General features: G+C 43.2%; 1 protein-coding gene across 2 annotated transcripts in view; it reads right to left on the bottom strand.

The window, feature by feature from the left end:
* The window catches only part of LOC139382703 (solute carrier family 12 member 9-like), a 69077-nt gene that overhangs the window by 40158 nt on the left and 4267 nt on the right, over positions 1 to 24652 (bottom strand). For both annotated transcript variants that reach the window (XM_071126804.1, XM_071126805.1), the window contains 8 exons: positions 22953 to 23087; positions 22423 to 22560; positions 21471 to 21788; positions 18736 to 18843; positions 18494 to 18605; positions 7289 to 7446; positions 6546 to 6628; positions 5403 to 5527 (listed from right to left, as the gene is read on the bottom strand). In XM_071126804.1, the coding sequence (XP_070982905.1) occupies positions 5403 to 5527; positions 6546 to 6628; positions 7289 to 7446; positions 18494 to 18605; positions 18736 to 18843; positions 21471 to 21788; positions 22423 to 22560; positions 22953 to 23087 (1177 nt within the window). The remainder of the gene's footprint in view (positions 1 to 5402; positions 5528 to 6545; positions 6629 to 7288; positions 7447 to 18493; positions 18606 to 18735; positions 18844 to 21470; positions 21789 to 22422; positions 22561 to 22952; positions 23088 to 24652) is intronic.

The following is a 24652-nucleotide window of genomic DNA, read 5'->3' on the forward strand; positions in this document are numbered from 1 at the left end:
GTTCTCCCACTTAAAAATATGAGAGAGGCATTGAAGATGAAACGTGGCTGGGTCTTTCAGCATGACAATGATCCCAAACACACCGCCCGGGCAATGAAGGAGTGGCTTCGTAAGAAGCATTTCAAGGTCCTGGAGAGGCCTAGCCAGTCTCCAGATCTCAACCACATAGAAAATCTTTGGAGGGAGTTGAAAGTCCGTGTTGCCCAGCAACAGCCCCAAAACATCACTGCTCTAGAGGAGATCTGCATGGAGGAATGGGCCAAAATACCAGCAACAGTGTGTGGAAACCTTGTGAAGACTTACAGAAAACGTTTGACCCGTCATTGCCAACAAAGGGTATATAACAAAGTATTGAGATAAACTTTTGTTATTGACCAAATACTTATTTTCCACCATAATTTGCAAATAAATTCATTACAAATCTTACAATGTGATTTTCTTTCTCATTTTGTCTGTCATAGTTGAAGTGTACCTATGATGACAATTACAGGCCTCTCATCTTTTTATGTAGATCGTTAAAATATACAATTAAATACATTTTTATTCCCACTTTGTAATACAATCAAATGTGAAAAAGTCCAAGGGAGGTGTGTGTGTGTCAGTGTGTGTGATGCGTCTGAGCTCCCCCATATGGGCAGGTGCAGAAAAGGTAGGATCATTGATCACGTAGTGACCCTAATCTCCTGCAATAACATCTTCAGCAGATAAACAGCTATTAAGGATAGCTACTGTCATTTCCATCCAAATGAACAGGCCCGGGCCCAGCTGGGAGCGCTAGGCTACGCTAAAAGACAGCTTCATTAACAGAGTGGAACGCACCCGAGCACTAAATGCTTCATAGCCCACTAAAACGTGATGGGGAGAGAGATAAAGAAAGACTGGCGCAGTCGTTACCCTTCTCTTCTTTTCCGTTCTCTCCATCACTAGAGTGAAATGCTCTTCTTTTCCCCTACTATTTGCTCTAACTTTCTCTCCCCACTTTCCATTTGTTTTATTGCCAATTTCACATAATTTGTCACCCCAATGTCTTACTTCTCAATCTTAACCCCCCCTTCCTCCTCTCACAATCCCTCTTCTATCCACTCCTCTCTTACTCTCCCTCCCTGACAGTGTTATTATTTTAAAAGCTCACCCTGCCCGTGCTCCCTCTCCACCTCCCTTTCTTTTGCTCTTTCTAATCCCTCTCTCATTAGTGTCAGTGTATCGCTGGCACTCCCCATGTCTCCCCCTTCTTCCCACCTCCCTCCTTGCCCGCAACCCAATCATTTCCCAATGACTGATGTCACTTTGCTGACATCAGCGAAAACACAAAAAAAAAGTGTCCACCATCAAGTACTTAGGGAGAGCGAGAGGGGACCCGGCAGCCAGCCAAAAGACACGTCATGATTAGAGAGGACACAACTGCTACTGCCAACCATCACCTTAAAACAACCCCCGTTCTGCAAACACGCACTCAAGTGCACTCAAAGCTGGCAGATCTAGAGGTACGTCAGTGAGTGCTCATTCAGACATTACGTCAGTCATATCATTCAGAAGGGTCTCTCACTGTAATTAGAGTAACCTTCACAAAATGTACGCTAAGAGTGACAGAATACAGTCAGACTCACTGCATGTGTAGTTAATAACAGAGCCTGGGCTTCAAGTCTTACCCAAAAACCTAGCCTGTGTGTGTCTAAGCCAGTCAGCCCGGTCCTCTAAACCCAGTAGTCAGTCCCATCAGTAGTGAACATACTGCCCCAGAGGAGCGCTCTGGAAAACTGGAGCCAGTCACTGATGAAGCTGCAGCCAACCCCTTTACACACACATTCAGAAAGATGAAGAGGAGTGTTGGACACAGTGGACACATTTACGGGACACCGTTTTTTAATTAAAAAAAGATTCACACCCCTATACACAATATTCTTTGACACACACACAGACACACACACTTAACAAGCAGACAGCTCTTCCGCTACATCATAATTCAGCAGTCCCCTCCCCTTCCCATCAGCTAAACAACCGTGTGCCAAATTTAGGGGAAAGGAAATATTTCTGCTAAATTAGTTATGCTAATTACAGAGCAGTTCTCAGGGGAGAGCAGCGCTAAATGGCTTTAAATGATTTTCGCCTGGAAAGAGGTGCAGGGAACACAATCAACAACAACAAAAACAACAACACCCAGAACCCGCCCTGCAACAACAGCAGCAGCAACATGCTAATATAATTAAGGAAGTGCACCACAGCAGCTAGCCAACCACGTGCCTTATCAGCCCCCAGCTGAACCACATCGGCCAATAGGGAGGGCGATAAGGAGAGAGGGAAAAGTTTGGGTAACATACATACACATATAAATAAAACTTTTCTAACTTTATATTCCCTTGACACATGGACAAGCACAGATATGGACAGAGAAGTACAGTGAGGTAGGAACTTCTAGAGATATTTTTCATTAAGGAGAAACTGTGTTGTGATATACGTGTCCAAACACCAACCCAATCACACATTATTAACAGCATACATTAGAGCTGCACGACATGATTATCTAGGTACTCTTAGCGCTAAGACTAACTGAAATGTGCTGCCTGCTTGAGTGAAAGGAGGTGGGTCTTGGTGTGTGTTTGCGCAGTGGATATTGCATGTCTATATCGTAACTTCAATTAAAATGTGATTAATTGTGATTACATCAACATTTGAGGATTCACAGTATTCAACACACACACTTATTTTCAGTCCTTCTCAGATGTGCAGCTGGGAGCTGTGGCCAGTTTATGTCTTAATTAGCACGTGGCCACAACACCCAGCTGGTGAACACTGTGGAACACCAACTCTCCACACCATCCAACCATCAGATAGAGAGAGCATGGCATCCTCTCTTCTTCAAAGAAGTCATGAGACCTAATGTAGCCTAAGCTACTGAAAATAGGCCTTTTACACAATGAAATCATGACAGGAGAGTTTGATTCATATTAAAATAGAGATGTGTTCAGACAGACTACTTTAGGAAACTTACTGAAGGGACATACCGTATAGGCCTATAGAGATAATCAGCCAACTCACACACCAGTAAAGCACCTGTCAATCAATGCAACCAGCAAATATTTCTCCTTTCCTGAAAACATATTAAAAAACCTTGGCCTACCTTTCCAGAAGTAGGCTATAAGATAATGAATTGACAAGGAAAGTATGAAGCGGACAGCTATGCTGTAGTGTGAACACGAAATTGGCCATCATCAAAATAGCAACAAATACACACGTCCTCAGCCTATTTATCAGCAACGCTGATCAGAGGGGGGGTGTTGGAAAGACTTTTTACTGTGAGGAACTATTATAATTTGAATGGATGTAAAACAAACTAAAAAAAAAAAAGGACTTTGTTGACGAAAAGCTGGGCACTAAATAATAAGTTCATAAGATAGTGTAAGTGCAATTCCTCAAGAATATCTTAAGATTTAATGATTTTCTTACAAATATCTTCTTACGAATCATCTTAAGAAGTTTGTTGCTAGGCAATAAATTTAGCTAGCTAGCAATCGGGTACTTCTGCGCGCACACACACACACAAAGCTCCGTCAACATTAATAGGACAAAGAAACTAGACACATGCTCAATGCTCAGAGTGCGTAAATGATAGTATGATAAACCAAAAATGTGTTTCTCATAAGTGTAGCAGGTTGTGAAATCTGCAAATAGCTCTGGCTGGGCCACTCAAGGACATTCAGAGACTTGTTCCAAAGCCACTCCTGCTTTGTCTTGGCTGTGTGCTTAGTGTCTTGTCCTGTTAGGTGAACTTTTGCCCCAGTCGGAGGTCCTGAGCACTCCGGAGCAGGTTTTCATCAAGGATCTCTGTACTTTGCTCTGTTCATCTTTCCCTCGTTCCTGACTAGTCTCCCAGTCCCTGCATCTGAAAAACATCCATATACTGCCACCACGCTTCACTGTAGGGATGGTGCCAGGTTTCCTCCAGACGTGACGCTTGGCAATCAGGCCAAGGAGTTCAATCTTGGTTTCATCAGACCAGAGAATCTTGTTTCTCATTGTCTGAGTCCTTTAGGTGCCTTTTGGCAAACTCCAAGAGTGCTATCATGTGCCATTTACTGAGGAGTGGCTTCCGTCTGGCTACTCTACCATAAAGGCCTGATTGGTAGAGTGCTGCAGAGATGGTTGTCCTTCTGGTAGGTTCTCCCTTATCCACAGAGGAACTCCAGAGCTCTGTCAGAGTGACTATCAGTTTCTTGGTCACCTCCCTGACCAAGGACCTTCTCCCCCGATTGATCAGTTTGGCCAGGCAGCCAGCTCTTCTTAGAGTATTGGTGGTTCCAAACTTTTTCCATTTAAGAATGATGGAGGCCACTGTGTTCTTGGGGACCTTCAATACTGCAGAAATCTTTTGGTACCCTTCCCAGATCTGTGTCTTGACACAATCCTGTCTCGGAGCTCTATGGAAAATTCCTTTATCCTCATGGCTTGGCACTGTCAACTGTGGGACCTTATAGACGGGTGTGTGCATTTCCAAATCATGTCCAATCAATTGAATTTACCACAGGTGGACTCCAAAGTTGTAGAAACATCTCAAGGATGATCAATATAAACAGGATGCACCTGAGCTCAATTTCAAGTCTCATAGCAAAGGGTCGGAATACTTATGTAAATGTGTTATCAGTTTAATTTTTTAATATATTTGCAAAAATGTCTAAAAAACAGTTTTTGCTTCGTCATTACGGGGTAGTGTGTATAGATTGATGAGGAAAAAAACTATTTAATCAATTTTAGAATAAGGCTGTAAAGTAACAAAATGTGGAAAAGGTCAAGGGGCCTGAATACTTTCTGAGCGCACTGTACACACACACACACACACACAAAACGCTGTCCCTCCCACACAAATCCCTCACAGATCCAAACACTGCATATGCCACAGGAGCCTGCTAAGGGGAGAACAGCTCATAATAATGGCTGGAATGGCACAAATGGAATTGCATCAATCACCTGGAAACCCATGTGTGCTGTATTTGATACCATTTCACTCATCCGGCTCCAGTCATTACCATGAGCCCGTCCTCCCCAATTAAAGGTGCCACCAACAACCCCCCCCCCCCCCCCCCCCCCCCCCCCACACACACACACACACTTGCTGCTGCTACTCTGCTCTTTATAATAAGAATATCCATCATGATACCTAGTCACTTTACCCTGCCTTCATGTACATATCTACCTCAAAATACCTCGTACACCTGCACATTGATCTGGTACCTGTACATAGCACCATTCTTCTGTACTTTATGTTATTCCTCACGTTAATTACCATTTCATTTTGTATTATTATTTCTTAACTCTGCATCGTTGGGAAATGTTCTTAAGCAAGCATTCCACTGTAAAGTCTACACCAGTTTTATTTGGCGCATGTGATAAATACAGTGACTTAGTACCTGAAGTTAGGAGCCGAGGCCCACTCCAGAGCCAGACAGGCCAGGTCCACAGCTGCATAGACCAGCAGGAAGAAGATAGTTACAATGCTGGCGATGGTGTTCAACTTCCCTGTGAACAACACCAACTATAGAGATGGAGAAAAGAGAAGAGTAAAACTCTGATTAATGTTCCATTGACGGGAGAGAGAAAAAGGACAGAGGGAAGGAATAGTTTCTCCTCTGACCTCCCCAATGCTAAGTCAGTCTCCTTAGTTGACCCCCGAGAGGCTCTTTTACAAAAGCAATAAGTAGCTATTAACTGAGCCCTCAGCCACAGGCCAGCATGGGCAAATTGTGGGCCTGCCAGTGCACCACTCAATCATCTGTGTGTGTGAGATCAGGTCATTCGTCTTCATGCTGCATGCCCAGTCCATGTAACGTGTACATGATACTGCAACATTTCCCCATATTTTTTCTACTCACCCCTTGCTCCCCCATCCATTGCTCCCTTTCTCTCGTCTGAGATTGTTTAACATGGAGTGAGATTAGATTATCATTCGTGTCATCAGTGTATCATTGAAATGGCTGAGAGCGAAAGAGAGAGCGTGCTAGGGATAGAAAGAAGGCCAGGACTAGTGACTCAATGAGCTCTGATACAGGCTAACGATTTCCTCTAATTACTCCCCCACTCCAGCAGAGAAACGGAGCGAGGGATGAGAGAGGAAGAGAAAGACAAGCCATTTAGCCTTTCTCACTTCTTGAAGAGTATCTGACTAGCCAATCATTAACAGAGCTCTCTCCTCTTTGCATCTTTACCCTCCCATCTCTTGCCTCCACTCTCACCCCTGGTCTCCCTTTCTTGTTAAGTCTTGGCCATTTCTCAGTAATCTCAAATGACTTCCCTTTCTCCTCTACTCTCTCAATCTATCTTTCCTTCATCTGACCTGATCAGATTATTGAGCATGTGAAATTAGACCTAATCTATCCTCTGTGTCTCACCTATACTAGGAACCAGGATAGGAGGACAGACACCCAGGAGTTCCCAATGTTTTACCTGTACTAGGAACCAGGATAGGAGGACAGACACCCAGGGGTTCCCATTGTCTTACCTGTACAAGGAACCAGGATAGGAGGACAGACACCCAGGGGTTCCCATTGTCTTACCTGTACTAGGAACCAGGATAGGAGGACAGACACCCAGGGGTTCCCATTGCCAGATGTCTTCTTAGCTGGAGACAACACCGTGCCTGCAGAGAGCGAGAGCATATGTGAGAGCAAGAGGGAGGTCGAGAAGGAGCAAAACGGAGGGGATTAAAGTTAAGGACCACATTTCACAGTTAATACATGAAATTAATTAAATTAGGAGACTTTCAACTCAAATAAATGCAGCCAAGAACAGGGGATGGAGAGAGAGGGAGGAAATAAAAGGAGAGGATAGGAGAGAGGAAGGAAAGGTAAAAGATGGAAGACAAAGCAGATAGTTTTAAACTGGGTGAGATGAGGTGTGTATATGTGTGTTACACTATATTAGCCAGTGGGTGTAGGAGAGTGACAAGGTGATGCCACATGCAGAAGGTTTGAATGACACACACATAAGAACTTCATTTGAAGTTAGACACCTTTAATCAAACAGTCAACTAGGCAAAAACAAAACAAACCCAACAAAAATCTATTTTTAACCCCTGAAAAGCATTGCTAGCAATCCAGAGCTGAGTCAGTCAGTTTGGTTCAGTATGGTTTTGAGTCATCTCCCCTGCTCCAGCTGCCCACTACACGGGAACCCTGCTTAATATCGCTATTCATCTCCCCTATCCACACACAACGCCAGTGAAAGGGGAGACAGAAGAAGCTATAAAGAAAAATAATGAGGGAGAGAACAAGAGAGAAGAGGACATGGGTGTACCCACCAAACAGGTCGTCCCGTGCCAGAGCGTAGAGGATGCGAGAGGCCCCTATCAGGTTACTCATGGCAGCAGACATGGTGGAGGAGTACACACCAACGGTCACCAACGGGTTCCACACATTAATGTCCCGCAGGAAACTGTAGTCCCTCTGGAGGAGAATACTGAGAGAGAAAATCTGATTATTATACACAATTCAAATTAAACACGTGTTACCTATGAAGAGTGAATGGTAACACGCAAACAAACATCAACATGAATAGGTGCAAGAGGAAAGGGGTGAGACAGTGGGTGAAAGAAAGACCGATGTTCCGACTTGATTTGCTGTGTGTCATCTAAATACTTGAATAAGAGATGGAGAGAAAAATCAGAGAGAAAATGGACACCCCTCTCTGATTGTGCCCTGCCTCACTCCACCCCTTTCCCACACAATGGAGCTGTAGAAATCAGAATCAGTAAAGCAAGTCTGCTCCTCTCCCCACCGCTCTTCACTCTCACCATATCTCCCTCAACCACTATTTCCTTCTTCTCAACCTACTACCGCCCCTCCCCCCCCCCCCCATTTCACCAGGTCTTTCTACCCCTCTTTCAATCTCTCTCGCTCCCCCTCTCCGCCCACCCCAGTGTCCCTTCTCTCCGTCCCCTTCTCCCTCTCCGCCCACCCCAGTGTCCCTTCTCTCCGTCCCCTTCTCCCTCTCCGCCCACCCCAGTGTCCCTTCTCTCCGTCCCCTTCTCCCTCTCCGCCCACCCGTGTCCCTTCTCTCCGTCCCCTTCTCCCTCTCCGCCCACCCGTGTCCTTTCTCTCCGTCCCCTTCTCCCTCTCCGCCCAACCGTGTCCCTTCTCTCGCTCCCCGCCCAAGTGTCTATTCTCTCGCTCCCCCTCTCTGCCCACTACTGTGTCCATTCTCCCTCACTCTCCACTGTAATTAAGACTCCCGTCACGTTCTTTCAGGTCGTCTGGTTTTAATACTTATCATCATGGCCCTATTAAATATTGTTCCGTCCAGCCACACATCTGAACACCATTTTTTCACACTGAAACCCAGATAGAGCCACACACGATAAATTAATATCTCCCCCGAAAATTAGGAAATGCCAATGATTGGTTTGTGCGTGTTAGTTGATGTGTGTGTGCGATTGTTCGTCTGTTATGAGTCGGGTGCCGCAGTAAAATGTTTATGAGCCATTGCTTTAATCAGGCTCTCTGACATATGCTTAATAGTGATTCACTTTCAACGGTCCTTTCCACAAGAAACACACACACAGACACACAGAATAGCACCCATTTAGTGTATGCTCGTGTGTTGGTTGGATCATTGAAGTGACTGTTGTGTGTGTGTGTGTGTGTGTGTGTGTGTGTGTGTGTAATGGAGCTGGTCTGTGCTATGGCCTTGTTATTAATCCTTGTGACGTGTGGCAGGTGCAGTATAAATCTGAACGGGCTTGACATTTTCAAATCTGCACTCCAAAACAAAGCCATCATAAAGAGTTGACAGCCATGCAGAGAGAACAGAGAGAATAAGTACATTTGTGTGTGTTCATGCACAGTTGGGTACTTTCATATGGTCATTTTTATTAACATGTCTGTGTAGGCTATGCATTTGTAGAAGCATGTGTGTATACGGTTGTTTTTGAGTGTGTGAGTGTGTTCGTCCTGGTGTCCCCTCCATCCCATAATGTAGATTATTGATCGGATCATGAAGCTGGAATGAGCTCTGCCATGGAAATAAAGAACAGAACGAAGTAAAGCACCTGACAGAAGAAAATAGGTTTTTTAAAGAGGGGAATGCAGTTAAATGAGTGAAAGAGCCTGGAGAGATTGGACGCTCATTCTCATTCCACACCTCATCTGCTCTTTCCCTCATTTGTTGATCCCCTCAATCATACTCTTATTTGTTTATTCATACATTCATGTTCTTTTGCCATTTCTTTAATTTTTTAAAATTACGCTTCAGAACCAACTACAGAGGGGAGGCAAGCAGAGAGGGCCATACAGAGAGAGGGCCATACAGAGAGAGGGCCATACAGAGAGAGGGCCATACAGAGAGAGGGCCATACAGAGAGAGGGCCATACAGAGAGAGGGCCATACAGAGAAACAGAGCAAGAGCGAGAATGTGTGATGGTTAAGTGCTCCCTGGGGGCTAGGCTGTGGCTGAGGAGTATAAAATGGGATCAATAGCTAACAAGGCCTGCAGAGCTCCTCTCCCTCTCTCATTCACTCACTACCACTCTCATTCTGTCTCTACTTCACCCCTCTCCTATTCTCTGGCTACATTCTCCTTCCTGATACTATGTTTATGTGGTTTATGAGGGTCTCCATTAGCTGTTGCTCATGCAGCAGCTACTCTTCCTGGGGTCCACAGGATTACAGAGGACATAGGCAACATAAGAACCTTATCCATCTCTCTACCTGTGGGATGGCAGTGACAGGACCAGTTGTAGTAAGGGTAGGAGGGTGAAGTCCACCAGCAGACAAGACCGCTTTCACCACGGTACTGCCATAGGAAAGAAAGACAGAGAGGGAACAAGAGATACAGAGAGATCTCTGTGGTGGAGAGACAGCAAGCAAATAACGTGAGGATGGACAGAGAGAGCTAAGGACAGGCACTCTGCAGTGGGGTGATTGCAAGGGAACAGAGGTATGAGAGAGGGAGAGCAGACAGACTGAGAATGTTGGACTTGTTGCCTCACAATGTCTGGACAAGAGACTAGTACTACGAGCCAGCGAGTGTGTGTGTGTGGGGGGCATGAGAGAGACAGTACAACATTCTCTCACACACTAATAAAAGCCATATGGGGGGCTAAAAAGCAGAAGAAAAAGCAAAGAGATAGCAGAGCCTTGTGGGACTACACAGCTTCCCCACACACACCAGGCTGCATGTTGGAGATAGCAGAGACTTGTGGGACTACACAGCTTCCCCACACACACCAGGCTACATGTTGGAGATAGCAGAGACTTGTGGGACTACACAGCTTCCCCACACACACCAGGCTACATGTTGGAGATAGCAGAGCCTTGTGGGACTACACAGCTTCCCCACACACACCAGGCTGCATGTTGGAGATAGCAGAGACTTGTGGGACTACACAGCTTCCCCACACACACCAGGCTACATGTTGGAGATAGCAGAGACTTGTGGGACTACACAGCTTCCCCACACACACCAGGCTACATGTTGGAGATAGCAGAGCCTTGTGGGACTACACAGCTTCCCACACACACCAGGCTACATGTTGGAGATAGCAGAGCCTTGTGGGACTACACAGCTTCCCCACACACACCAGGCTGCATGTTGGAGATAGCAGAGACTTGCGGGACTACACAGCTTCCCACACACACCAGGCTACATGTTGGCGATTGCAGAGCCTTGTGGGACTACACAGCTTCCCCACACACACCAGGCTACATGTTGGAGATAGCAGAGACTTGCGGGACTACACAGCTTCCCCACACACACCAGGCTACATGTTGGAGATAGCAGAGACTTGCGGGACTACACAGCTTCCCACACACACCAGGCTACATGTTGGCGATTGCAGAGCCTTGTGGGACAGCACAGCTTCCACAAACAGGCTGCATGAAGGAGATAGCAGAACAAAATGAATACATTTATTTAATTATTTAGTCAGTAATAAATACATAAGCTTCAATAGCAGGATGGGATTAGCCAACAGGTCACTGACACACAATACACACAGGTGCGCACACACACACCAAAGACACTCAACCAGAGACACAAACATTCACCACACACACATTACAATGCCACTCATCCATAGAGGAGATAGAGATACACAAACACGCTGCAGTTAGTCATATACAAATACACACCAAAGGACACTCTTTCAGGAAATGAACACACCCACCCACCCTCTCTCTTCACTTACCCAGAGAAAGAGAACGACAGTAAGATACACACAGATCAGTCGGGTCCCTAACCAAGATACACACACGGTAAGCTAAGTGTATATTGGGGGATTGGGCAGGACTTGGCTGTGAGGGGTTGGAGAGTTGGCAGTGTCACCACTGGCTACCCTGTCACACAGGGTTAACACACTCCTCATCTCTGGGAACTCGACCTTCCTCCTCCATCATCATATTTTACATTGGGCTCCTATACGCTTCTCAGAACCATCTAGAACACATACACACTCTGTAAATATGCACCTGTAACCTATTCAGGTATGCATCAGGTGTCACTCTCCCAAAAGGAAACACTACTGTAGATCTGAAAACCCATTCTTAATCTCCCTGACTTCCACTTTAAGTGAACACAATGCCTTTACCAAGAACGCAGAATAACTAGCTGAAGAGGAGAGCAATTCATTTTGGCTTTATTCAAAGGTTATACCGTTTCTGTATCAGTAAGGCCCAGGCAGCCCAATTCTGATCTTTTTCCAACTAATTGGTCTTTAGACCAATCAGATATGAAAAAAATCTGATGTGAAAAGATTGATGTGATCGGTAAAAAGATCAATTCGTGGAAAAATATCAGAATTGGGCTGCCTGGGTAAATGCAGCCTAAGAAACCTCTTGACCTCATGTTAGAGTCTGAAACTGAGCTCCTCATCTTGTGAGATGGTGTGACCGCCACCTGTTGGATATTTTGGGATACTGCTACCATGTTAATCCATTTCTGACTAACAAAAGGGGAATAACATCTAACTCAAAAAGCTTCTAGTTGTTCCTCTTCAGTGAGAATCACTGACCCAGACCGTGATCGGCCTTCAACTGCTTTCCCGTCAACGATGTGTTGTTGCTATGGCAATGCTTGGCGACGATGGGGGTGTTTGGCATTTAGCAATGTCTCGATGTGACATTGACTGATGGCTTTAATACACATTCTTCCTATTTAATCTCAGTAATCTATTTAGTCTGTCTCTTAATGACATGAACCGGGACGGTGGTGACAGGTTTACTTTAAAAGTTAATATCAGAAATATGATAAAAGTTTTTAGTTTGGTGACAGATGCACTAGCGACATGGGTTTTTCCTGAAAAGTGACTTGAATATGAAAAACTTTGGGCCCTTTTTTGGATCCTACAACTGACAGCCACATGTTACTTTCAACAACAAAAAACATGGCATATTGTTGATAGACATAACCTGTGACCTCCCTTGTGACAAGGGCGTAACTGTTTCGTAATGTAAATCGGCATTTATGAAGTTTACCTCTAGTCAAGGATGTTATACAGCCCTTCTGGTGAATGAGGTTATAATCAATGTGGAATTCCCTGACCAGAAATAAAAAGTTTATGTTTCCAGTAACAGGCAAGATGAAATGGTGCTTTACCCCTGGTCAAGTTGCCATTATCCCCTTCAACGCGTTACCATACTCTATGTACTACTGGAGGAGCAGTCAGCGGGTTTTCACATGTGCAGTAACTACTAAGACAGTTCAGGATAAGGTTTAGATATGGTTGAGACACCATCAAGTACTATAAAAGGACCTTGGAGTCAGTATCATTCATAAACCCTGTACATTTCCTCCATTCAGTCGAACTACCTAAGACCAATAAAGTCACACTCCACTGCATGCCAGGCCCTGTCCAACATAAAGAAAGCAACACTAAACCACAGCAGATAAGGACACAGATAGATAACAACCTGAACCTACTGGAGAAATAAATGCATTCTTATTGTCCTTTGGTTCATATCCTGAAGTATGGATCGAAATATACTCTGAATTTCCTCAAAAGTGTAAAAACGTACATGTGCCTCTACGAGTCCTGAATGCCACTTCCCTCATGATCTAGATTGTGTAGAAATCAACCACCTAGGATATCATGATCCGATGGGTCTCATCAACTACTACATTATCCATCCCTGAACACATTTACATGCACACAGTACTCCAGATAGTAGCACATATCCTGCTTGAGGTCTTGTTTGGGATAAGCTGTTTACATGCACTTTTGATATCCCTGAACCCATGAATATTCCTCATTTAAGTTCATATGGGTTAAATGGAATAGTAAGTGAAATGTAGACACTATCTGTAGGTCTATAACCTCTCACATGGTGTGTAATATAATATTAACTCCTGTATAATTATGCATTTCTTGTAGCAGGCCAACAATTATAACAAATGTTAATTGTGTCTTGAGAACAGGAGTTGAGAAACAGGATTTCTGTCTTTCAGCATCTCTTGAGAAAATGTGAATGTACGTGCAAGTTATCTTTTGCACTTATGCAAAGCAGACAGTATTTCAACCGGATAAAATATACACCCAAGACGAACTGAAGTCTTATCAGAAACAGTTTCTTTTTCTCAGTTTTTCATTTCCATAAAACCAGTCAAACTGATGACATTTGGACATCATTCCACTGTTCTGGAGTTATTGCATTTTCTCCCCGGTCCCTAAATGAAACAGACAACTTTACCATGTTAACTGGATTATACTGCATATCGATGAAAGACATTCTGGTGAGCAATACTTATTTTGGTCTTCTGGGCAACCAGTTATGACAGAAGAGAAGCTATAGTTGACAAATGGCGTACCAAGTGCTGAAAATGATATAAGCAGAAACCTATCTAAATTAGGGGTGAAAGTAAGCTATACCGTCCAGTAGACTATGGTGTATCAGCAAAATACATTCTTATGGAATTATGGTGGATGGAACTGTGCAGGTATAGCCTACTCTTTAAGTCATTTGTTTGATAATCAGATGAAAAAAAGAATAATCACAACACCCATGATACGTGAAACTAAGCCTGCGCAGACAGCAAAAAAACAGTAAACGGGATAAGATATTTACATGCCACAGTATCCCATCTAAGATCAGCATATCCCAGGCATCTTCTCCGGGTTTCTCATAACCAGGATATAAGAGTTTTTTGGGGTTATTGTAAAAGGGATATGATGTTGAACTCAAAAAACTAAATACTTGAGTAACCCGAATAACGAGATATTGGTGGGCATGTAAACATGGTCAATTAGTTAGTATATTTCTAGCTGCTAATGTCTGATCTACTCTTACTTCCTCATTCCACTTCTCGTTTCTATTTGTGGTGTAAAATGTCACATGACTTTTTCCACGTAACTTAACTATGAATGCCCCTGGACACAAACGTTTTGTTATTCTATCCTCGTGTGGACCTAAAATTGATTTCCATTCAAAATCCACATTTTCCCTAACCTCTTACCCTAATTGTAACCTTAACCCTAAAACCTAAGCTTAAAATAGCCTTTGTTCTCATGGGGATGTGGGAAATGTCCCCATGAGGGAAGATTATTCTTGTTTTACTATCCTTGTGGGGACTTTAGGTCTTTAGATAGAAGAACCAACCCACCCACACTTCATGGGAACAGGGTCTCATTGCCTCCATTGAAGCAGCCCTCTCGTGAGGTCATGTGATTAGCAGGTGGTGCCAATTTGAAAAGGTGAATGGTCAATTTCACACTCAAACACACACTAAGATAAGCCTACAACGACCACTAACCACTGTTTCAAATGAAAACATTAATGACTACAACCACACACAATTACAACCACATCAATTTCAGGAGGGGAAACGGTAAAACAGGCAGAGGGGAGGACACGGAGGAGTATAATTTATGGCTGTATTGATTTCCGATGCTCCTTTATGGTCCTTTTATGTCAGTTTAGCACTTTGGCAACACTTGCTTTAGTGCCACATCAATACTGCACACTGGCACTGAGCTAGAGACGGGAGTGTGAGTGAGAGAACGTGTGTGAGTAGGAGAGAGAATGAATTGTAAATGTGAGTCGTTCATTCAGTGCAAATTTGAGACGAGTTTGAATTGGATCGGGTGTGCGCACCTGTATGTGAACATACAGTGCACTCGGAAAGTATTCAGACCCCTCGACTTTTTCCACAGTTACGTTAAAGCCTTATTCTAAAATGGATTCAATAAAAACATTTCCTCATTAATCTATACAATACCCCATAATGACAAAGTGAAAAAAGGTTTTTAGAAATATTTGCAAATTCATAAAAATATCAAACAGAAATACCTTATTTACATAAGTATTCACACCCTTTGCTATGAGACTCGAAATGGATCTCAGGTGCATCCTGCTTCCATTAATCATCCTTGAGATGTTTCCACAACTTGGAGTCTACCCGTCAGTGGTGTAAAGTACTTTAGTAAAATAATAATTCATTTGTTTTTTGGGGTATTGTTGACTACATTCCTAAAGAAAATGTACTTTTTACTCCATACACTTTCCCTGACACCCAAAAGTATTCATTACATTTTAAATGGTTAGCATGACAGAAAAATGGTCTAATTCACACAATTATCAAGAGAACATCCCTCGTCATCCCTACTGCCTCTGATCGACTCACTAAACACGTTTCATTTGTTAATGATGTCGGTGTTGGAGTGTGCCCCTGGCTATCTGTACATTTAAAAAAGAAAAAAAAAGAAAATGGTGCCACCTGGTTTGCTTCATATAATACATTTGAAAAGATGTATACCTTACTTTTAACTTCAGATACTTAAGTATATTTTATCAATTACATTTACTTTTGATACTTAAGTATATTTAAAACCAAATACTTTTACTCAAGTAGTATTTTACTGGGTGACTTTTACTTGAGACCTTTTCGATTAAGGTATCTTTACTTTGATGCAGAACTTTGGAACATCTACACCTTCACAATATATCCAGTATTTATTTTAGACAGGTCTAATGAAGCATGATATGAAGAAAATGTAGTCTATTTCAGAAGAACAGAATAGCATACTCGGAGTTGTCCTTAGGTCCTGATCTGGCAATGCAAAATGTCTTTAGGCGACAAGTTCATTTAGCTGACAAGATTTGCTTAGAATTCCGAGGCATTATTTTATAGTATGACGAATACAATGGAACAGATTAAAATAGACTGGAGGAAGTGAGCACATGCGGTTATTTTGTGTTGAGCGGTTAACAAAGACATAGGTATTCCTATATGCTTAATTTAGAGTTATTAATGTAACTTTAGTTGTTCGAACAAATGTTGGGCTATAGGTTTTGATTTTATACATTTTAAGGCTGCATGACGCGACTAATGATGATTTGAAAGAAGTTGCTTGAAAGGCATAAGCTCTGCTTTGTTTTTTTTGTGCAGGCTGTACACTACATCAGTCACTCATTCACAATTTGATGCCTAGAATTTCATGGCGGCATCCCCTTTGTGTGGCCGTTATGCACCTTAAATCCATGCCTTTTGCTGCCAGTGGCCGTTACGCGCTTCTCCCCGAGTGATGCTCCATCACGTGATTGGGTCTTTGTCACAGGCTACAAGTGAAGAGACATCGGGGACGCAACTACATTTGTCCTTATCCAATACCCAGGTGCATATTGAAGAGATTGGAAGAACTGTCCACATTTACTGTCAGCCAACAATACGAGTAGGCCTAACTAACATCAAAAACACTAGCCTGTCAATCTACTATCCCCCATGAAACTCAGGCCTGCTTATGTATGCCGGTTAGCCTCTACAACCTTTGTAAAGCAGATTAATGTGATTAATTTTAAGAAGTTATTTGGCAACTTTAGTTGTGATACAAACCTTATAAAAAACATATAGGCCCATGGGCTAGGCTACATGAGGTGTGCGACTACGATTTTAAAAAAGTCACACAAAAAAAAAGAGCATTGTTTCTTACGCTGGGCATCATTCCCAAGAGACATATAATTCACAAGTGATAGGATAATATGGTCACTATTCTTGATTGAATCTTGTCTTTACATATATTATTTAGTATATGTGTGAAATTTGACTTAGAATGGACCATTATCATGCACCTGTATTGACACAGGGTCCGTGGGGAAAAAACACATGTCATCTACAGTGCCTTGCAAAGGTATTCATGCCCCTTGGCATTTTTCCAATTTTGTTGCATTATAATTATAATCATAATATATATATATATATATATATATATATATATATATATCATAATATAATCATTATAATGATTTTTATTTGGATTTCATGTAATGGACATACACAAAATAGTCCAGATTGGTGAAATGAAATGTTTCAAGAAATTATACAAAGTAAAAAACGGAAAAGCGGTGCGTCTGGTATTCACCCCCTTTGTGTTGAGTTACCAATCTGGGGAAGGGTACCAAAACATTTCTGAAGCATTGAAGGTCCCCAAGAACATGGTGGCCTCCGTCATTCCTAAATAGAAGTAGTTTGGAACCACCAAGACTCTTCCTAGAGCTGGCCGTTTGGACAAACTGAGCAATTGGGGATGAAGGGCCTTGGTCAAGGAGGTGACCGAGAACCCGATGGTTGCTCTTTCCTAGTTCCTCTGTGAAGATGGGAGAACCTTCCAGAAGGACAACCATCTCTGCAACACTCCGCCCATCAGGCCTTTATGGTAGAGTAGCCAGACGGAAGCCACTCAGCTAAAGGCACATGACAGCCAGCTTGGAGTTTGCCAAAAGGCACCTAAAGGAATCTCAGACCATGACAAACAAGATTCTCTGGTCTGATGAAACCAAGACTGAACTCTTTGTCCTGAATGCCATGCGTCATGACTGGAGGAAACCTGGCACCATCCCTACGGTGAAGCATGGTGGTGGCAGCATCATGCTGCGGGGATGTTTTTCAGCAGTAGGGTCTGGGAGACTAGTCAAGATTGAGGGAAAGATGAACAGAGAAAATTACAAGAGATCCTTGATGAAAACCAGAGCGCTCAGGACCTCAGACTGGGGCAAAGGTTCACCTTCCAACAGGACAACGACCCTACACACACACAGTGGCTTCGGGACAAGTCTCTGAATGTCCTTCAGTGGCCCAGCCAGAGCCTGGAATTGAACCCAATCTAAAAATCTCTGGAGACCTGAAAATAGCTGTGCAGTGACGCTCCCCATTCAACCAGACAGAGCTTGAGAGGTTCTACAGAGAAGAATGGGAGAAACTCCCCAAACACAGGTGTGCCAAGCTTGTAGCATCATACCGAAGTAATGGGTCTGAATACTTATGTAAATGTGATCTTTTTTATTTTTAATACATTTGCACACAAAAAAAACTATTTTTTGCTTTGCCATTATGGGGTATATTGTGTAGATTAATGAGGGGAAAAAAATATTTAATCCGTTTAAGGCTGTAAATTTAAGGCTGTATTGTAACAAAATGCTGAAGAAGTCAAGGGGTCTGAATATTTTCCGAATGCACTGTACGTGTTACAGGTGTGTTCATCTACATAGATTATACCCAAACTTGTGTGTGTGTGTGACTGACCGGTCACAGGAGCAGGCCACCATTAGACTGAGGAGGTTGTAGATTATGAAGGTGAAGATGACAGCTGTGATGGTTCCTCGAGGTATGGAGTAGCTAGGGTTCTTCAGGTCACCTGGGACACAGCACAACACCAGGTCAGACACACACGTCTCTGATCCCTTGGATAACTCTTCCCTTTGAAAACTGAGCAGCTAAATAGAAATCCCATCTCTCCACCCATTGATCAAACATCCATTTCTTACCTGACATGTTGGATCCAGCCATGATGCCTGTGCACCCGTTAAACATGACAGCAAACACCGTAGCAAAGGACATCATGGTTCCTGTTGTGTAGTCCACAGCATAGTCAGCTAGGGAAGAGGGGCGGATTTAGAAATCAATTCAATCAGTTCCATGTCTGAATCCACCCCAAATTCAGATATTTAACAAAATAAATGGAATTGATGAACATGCATGCCTCTTGGAATTCAAAAAGTACAAAAATGCCATCTCTCGCCATTGCTGGTTCAAGTATAGTTTGTGTTACATATGAAGCCATTGACTTTTAACCCACTTCTCATTGGAGGGTAAGCTTTACAATGGCAAAGAAAGTATCATTTTGTTGACAACAGGGTCTTTGAAGGGGATGTGTGTGTGTGTGTGTGCCAGTGTGACTGAGTTATGGCGATTAGCAGAGTAATCATGTGGTTGATTTCCACACTGAAAATAAATCCCTCAGCTCAGTGAGGTTGGTATGTTATGGTGGAAATGGGGAGCCAAAGGATATTTATGATACCCACTAATTACAACCCTGGTAAACACAACAAGAGGCTTAAACCTATAATTGGTGTATGTGTGTCTAAGATAATAAACAAGTAAATTCTGCCGCCATAAGGTATGCATAACTGTCATTACTAGCCTGTTCAACCTCTCTTTCATATCGTCTAAGATCCCTAAAGATTGGAAAGCTGCCGCGGTCATCCCCCTCTTCAAAGGGGGAGACACTCTTGACTCAAATTTTTACAGACCTATATCTATCCTACCCTGCCTTTCTAAAGTCTTTGAAAGCCAAGTTAAACAGATCACCGACCATTTCGAATCTCACCACACCTTCTCCACTATGCAATCTAGTTTCCGAACTGGTCATGGGTGCACCTCAGCCACGCTCAAGGTCCTAAACTATATCATAACCGCCATCGATAAAAGACAGTACTGTAAAGCAGTTTTCATCGACCTGGCCAAGGCTCAAGACTCTGTCAATCACCACATTCTTATCAGCAGACTCAATAGCCTTCGTTTCTCAAATGATTGCCTCGTCTGGTTCACCAACTACTTCTCAGAGTTCAGTGTGTCAAATCGGAGGGCCTGTTGTCCGGACCTCTGGCAGTCTATGGGGGTGCCACAGGGTTCAATTCTCGGGCTGACTCTTTTCATATCAATGATGTCGCTCTTGCTGCTGGTGATTCTCTGATCCACCTCTACGCAGACGACACCATTCTGTATACATCTGGCCCTACTTTGGACACTGTGTTAAACCTCCAAACGAGTGTCAATGCCATACAACACTCATTCCGTGGCCTCCAACTGCTCTTTACATGCAAGTAAAACTAAATGCATGCTCTGCAACCGATCGTTACCCTCACCCGCCCGCCCAGCATCACTACTCTGGACGGTTCTGACTTCCCTCGGTGTGTGATTAGACTGTAAACTTTCATTCTCCAATCCAAAATTAAATCTAGAATCAGGTTCCTACTTCACAACAAAGCATCCCTCACTCATGCTATAAAACCATACCCTCGTAAAACTGACTATCCTACCGATCCTTGACTTCGGCAATGTCATTTACAAAAGAACCTCCAACACTCTACTCAGCAAATTGGATGTAGTCCATCACAGTGCCATCCGTTTTGTCACTAAAGCTCCATACACTACCCACCACTGCGACCTGTATGCTCTTGTTGGTTGGTCCTCGCTACATATCCGTCGCCAAACCCACTGGCTCCAGGTCATCGATAAGTCTTTGCTAGGTAAAGCCCCACCTCATCTCAGCTCACGGGTCACCCTAGCAACACCCACCCGTAGCACGCGCTCCAGCAGGTACATTTCACTGGTCGTCCCCAAAGCCAACACCTCCTTTCCTTCCGGTTCTCTGCTGCCAATGACTGGAACAAATTGCAAAAGTCACTGAAGCTGGAGACTTACATCTCCCTCACTATCTATAAGCATCAGCTTTCAGAGCAGCTTACCAATCCCTGCACCTGTACACAGCCCATCTGTAAACAGCCTACCCAACTACTTCATCCCCATATTGTTATTTTTTTGTTGTTGCTCTTTTGCACACCAGTATCTCTATCCCATTTGTAACTCTGTTGTTTTTGTCGCACTGCTTTGCTTTATCTTGGCCAGGTCGCAATTGTAAATGAGAACTTGTTCTCAACTGGCATACTTGGTTAAATAAAGGTCAAATATTTTTTATTTTTTTTAAACATGAGACATCACTCACATTGCTTATGCTCACATTAATAATGCTTAGCTATATTAAATTCCATAAAGATGCACTATGCAGAAATCACTACGCCATTTCCTGGTTGCTAAAATTCTAAATGACAGTTTATGTGAGAAAACAAGCAAGCATAGTGTAGAGAATCTTGTACCATCTAAACTGCTGCGAAATATACATTCCATAAACCAAAAATATTGTATTACCAGCTGCTTGAAGCTGGTGTACAAAAGCGAAAGCAAAAGACGAATTAAACTTAACGGGAAGCATAGAAATAACGCACATAGATCACATCTGCTTCTTAGACTTGCTTTCAATGCAAATGACAGATCTATAACACACTTCTATTTGAATTTGGTAGGGGCACACAAAAAGTTACATATTGCAGCTTAAATCAAGTGCAATTCTATTTAGAATGACACATACATTAAGCACACACATTTATATTGGTGCACATCACACATACACACACTACTACAGACAGACCCCCTTTCTCACCATCCAGGTTGCCCAGGAGTGTGTTCAGTTTAAAGCCGGTGAAGTTGGCCATGGTCGGCGGCTGTGGCCCCGTGCCGTTGAGGATGGGTGGAGCGGCGGGCAGGAGGATGGTGCGCGGGCGCACAGCGAAGAAGCTGATAAAGATGGTGGCCAGCACCAGCATGACCACCAGGAAGATGATGAAGGAGGCTTTGGCGTAGATCTCTGCCCCCACCAGACACACAAGCAAGCAGAGGAGGAGGATGCCGGTGGCATAGAGCAATGACCACCAATACCCCGCTGGCAACACCTGGAGGGAACCCGCTGGGCTCACCCCATCTGGAGAGGGAGAGGAGAGATGGGGGTGAGAAGAGGAGGTGAGGTAAGTGAGAGGGTTAGCAGGTTAAAAGGTGAGGCGGTTGATGAGAAGATGAGGGGGTTGATGAGAAGATGAGGGGGTGAAGGAATGAGGTGATAGTTGAAACAGACCATGAAAAGGTCAAAGGGTTATAATCCAATTCCATTTAAATTGTTCAGTTTGATTCAATAAGCTTTAAAAATGGGCATGACATGCATGAGTAGACATTGTCAAAGCAGATTAGTTTTAGATCAAATACAATATACAAAAAAAGTAGTCTGTCAATATAAACAGAGCACAGGTTGGTATTTATTGGGATGACTCTTGTACTGGAGGCAACTCTGCAGGGTTGTCACTAGCTGGCACAGCAAAAAGTAATACAATCAGATTTTAAACCTAACCTTAACCACAATGGCAACCTTATGACTAAGCCTTACCTTTATTAAGATCAAAAAGTTATTTGTTTTCATAAATGTATACAATAATTGCCCATTTCGAATTTGCCGCTGGCCCATCTAATGGAAATCACCCAGCTCTGCCTCCAGGACAAGATTCACCCGAATAAACATTGACCCGCAAACAGAGCAGGAAGAGGTAGAGAGTATGGCTGTATACCTTCTGGAAGCCCGAAGGTTGCTACTATGGCCTCGACCAGACCCAGGATATAGAGGGCACTGCTACACACATTAGCCAGGAAGAACATGACACCTAGACTGCCCCCAAACTCTGGCCCCAACGCACGACTTATCATGTCTGGGGGAGGAGGGGGTTAAGGCTGGGATACACAGGAGTTAAGAGTGAGTGTCAATTTGTGAGAGAAAGAGTGTGTTTGTGGACACTATAATGAAGTGAAGGCCTTTAAAATGTGGATGTCATCAGGCACTGAAAGAAATAGACCCAGGCACAGACACTCATTCCCATCCTCCTCTCACACACTCACAATGTGTCTTACAGATAAAGTGAAAACAATACCAGCCATTCACTGACACACACACAAATATCTATACGTTGAGGAATACAATGCTACATTAATGAAACTGAAAGAGCACTGTAAGGTGGAGTGTGTGTGTACAGCTAATGGGCCTGAAATGACATGTCTATACATCTATCATATAGAGCTGTGTGTGTATTGCTGAGGAGGATACAGTAGGCCCCTCCTGCATCCAGAGCTCCATTGGTTGAGATGGCACACACAGACAGCACGGTCATACTGATGATGAAGTAGGCCACTAAGAACATGGCTATGGCCTGATACAGCCCACACTGGCCCACCACAAAACCTGACGGGAGAGGAGAGAACACAAGGACCACACTATGGTTTAACATTTCAAATTCAAATCATCTCAAAGTCTAACAGGAACTGGTTTTGGTGGTTTAACAACTATCTTACAGCAAGTTGGAACTTGGAATGTACAGTAATTGTCAACAAGAACATGCAGTAGGGAATACTCAATGGCTTTCATCTTCACTATACAGTTGAGACAGTAGTTTGACCCTCCTCCCCATGCGAAGTTACACAATCATGTAATTATTAATCAAAACACCATGCCAAGGCATCCAGTTATGTTTAAGAAATGTTTTTCAATGTCACACACAGTAAAATCAGTTTAGACTGACAACAGCCTATGGAAAAATACCAAACTTCTACAATGCTACCACTTCCTTGCAACATTCAACAATAGGTCAAAATGCAGAACAAGTTACTTTATGCTTTTAACCAAAACAGAAGTCATCCAATTCACTGTACACCACTCCCATGCATTGAAACAGAAGTCATCCAATTCACTGTACACCACTCCTATGCATTGAAACAGAAGTCATCCAATTCACTGTACACCACTCCCATGCATTGAAACAGAAGTCATCCAATTCACTGTACACCACTCCTATGCATTGAAACAGAAGTCATCCAATTCACTGTACACCACTCCTATGCATTGAAACAGAAGTCATCCAATTCACTGTACACCACTCCTATGCATTGAAACAGAAGTCATCCAATTCACTGTACACCACTCCTATGCATTGAAACAGAAGTCATCCAATTCACTGTACACCACTCCTATGCATTGAAACAGAAGTCATCCAATTCACTGTACACCACTCCTATGCATTGAAACAGAAGTCATCCAATTCACTGTACACCACTCCTATGCATTGAAACAGAAGTCATCCAATTCACTGTACACCACTCCCATGCATTGAAACAGAAGTCATCCAATTCACTGTACACCACTCCTATGCATTGAAACAGAAGTCATCCAATTCACTGTACACCACTCCTATGCATTGAAACAGAAGTCATCCAATTCACTGTACACCACTCCTATGCATTGAAACAGAAGTCATCCAATTCACTGTACACCACTCCTATGCATTGAAACAGAAGTCATCCAATTCACTGTACACCACTCCTATGCATTGAAACAGAAGTCATCCAATTCACTGTACACCACTCCTATGCATTGAAACAGAAGTCATCCAATTCACTGTACACCACTCCCATGCATTGAAACAGAAGTCATCCAATTCACTGTACACCACTCCTATGCATTGAAACAGAAGTCATCCAATTCACTGTACACCACTCCTATGCATTGAAACAGAAGTCATCCAATTCACTGTACACCACTCCTATGCATTGAAACAGAAGTCATCCAATTCACTGTACACCACTCCTATGCATTGAAACAGAAGTCATCCAATTCACTGTACACCACTCCTATGCATTGAAACAGAAGTCATCCAATTCACTGTACACCACTCCTATGCATTGAAACAGAAGTCATCCAATTCACTGTACACCACTCCTATGCATTGAAACAGAAGTCATCCAATTCACTGT

Source organism: Oncorhynchus clarkii, chromosome 24 (genome assembly GCF_045791955.1).
Source record: "Oncorhynchus clarkii lewisi isolate Uvic-CL-2024 chromosome 24, UVic_Ocla_1.0, whole genome shotgun sequence".
In the NCBI taxonomy this organism is placed as follows: domain Eukaryota; kingdom Metazoa; phylum Chordata; class Actinopteri; order Salmoniformes; family Salmonidae; genus Oncorhynchus; species Oncorhynchus clarkii.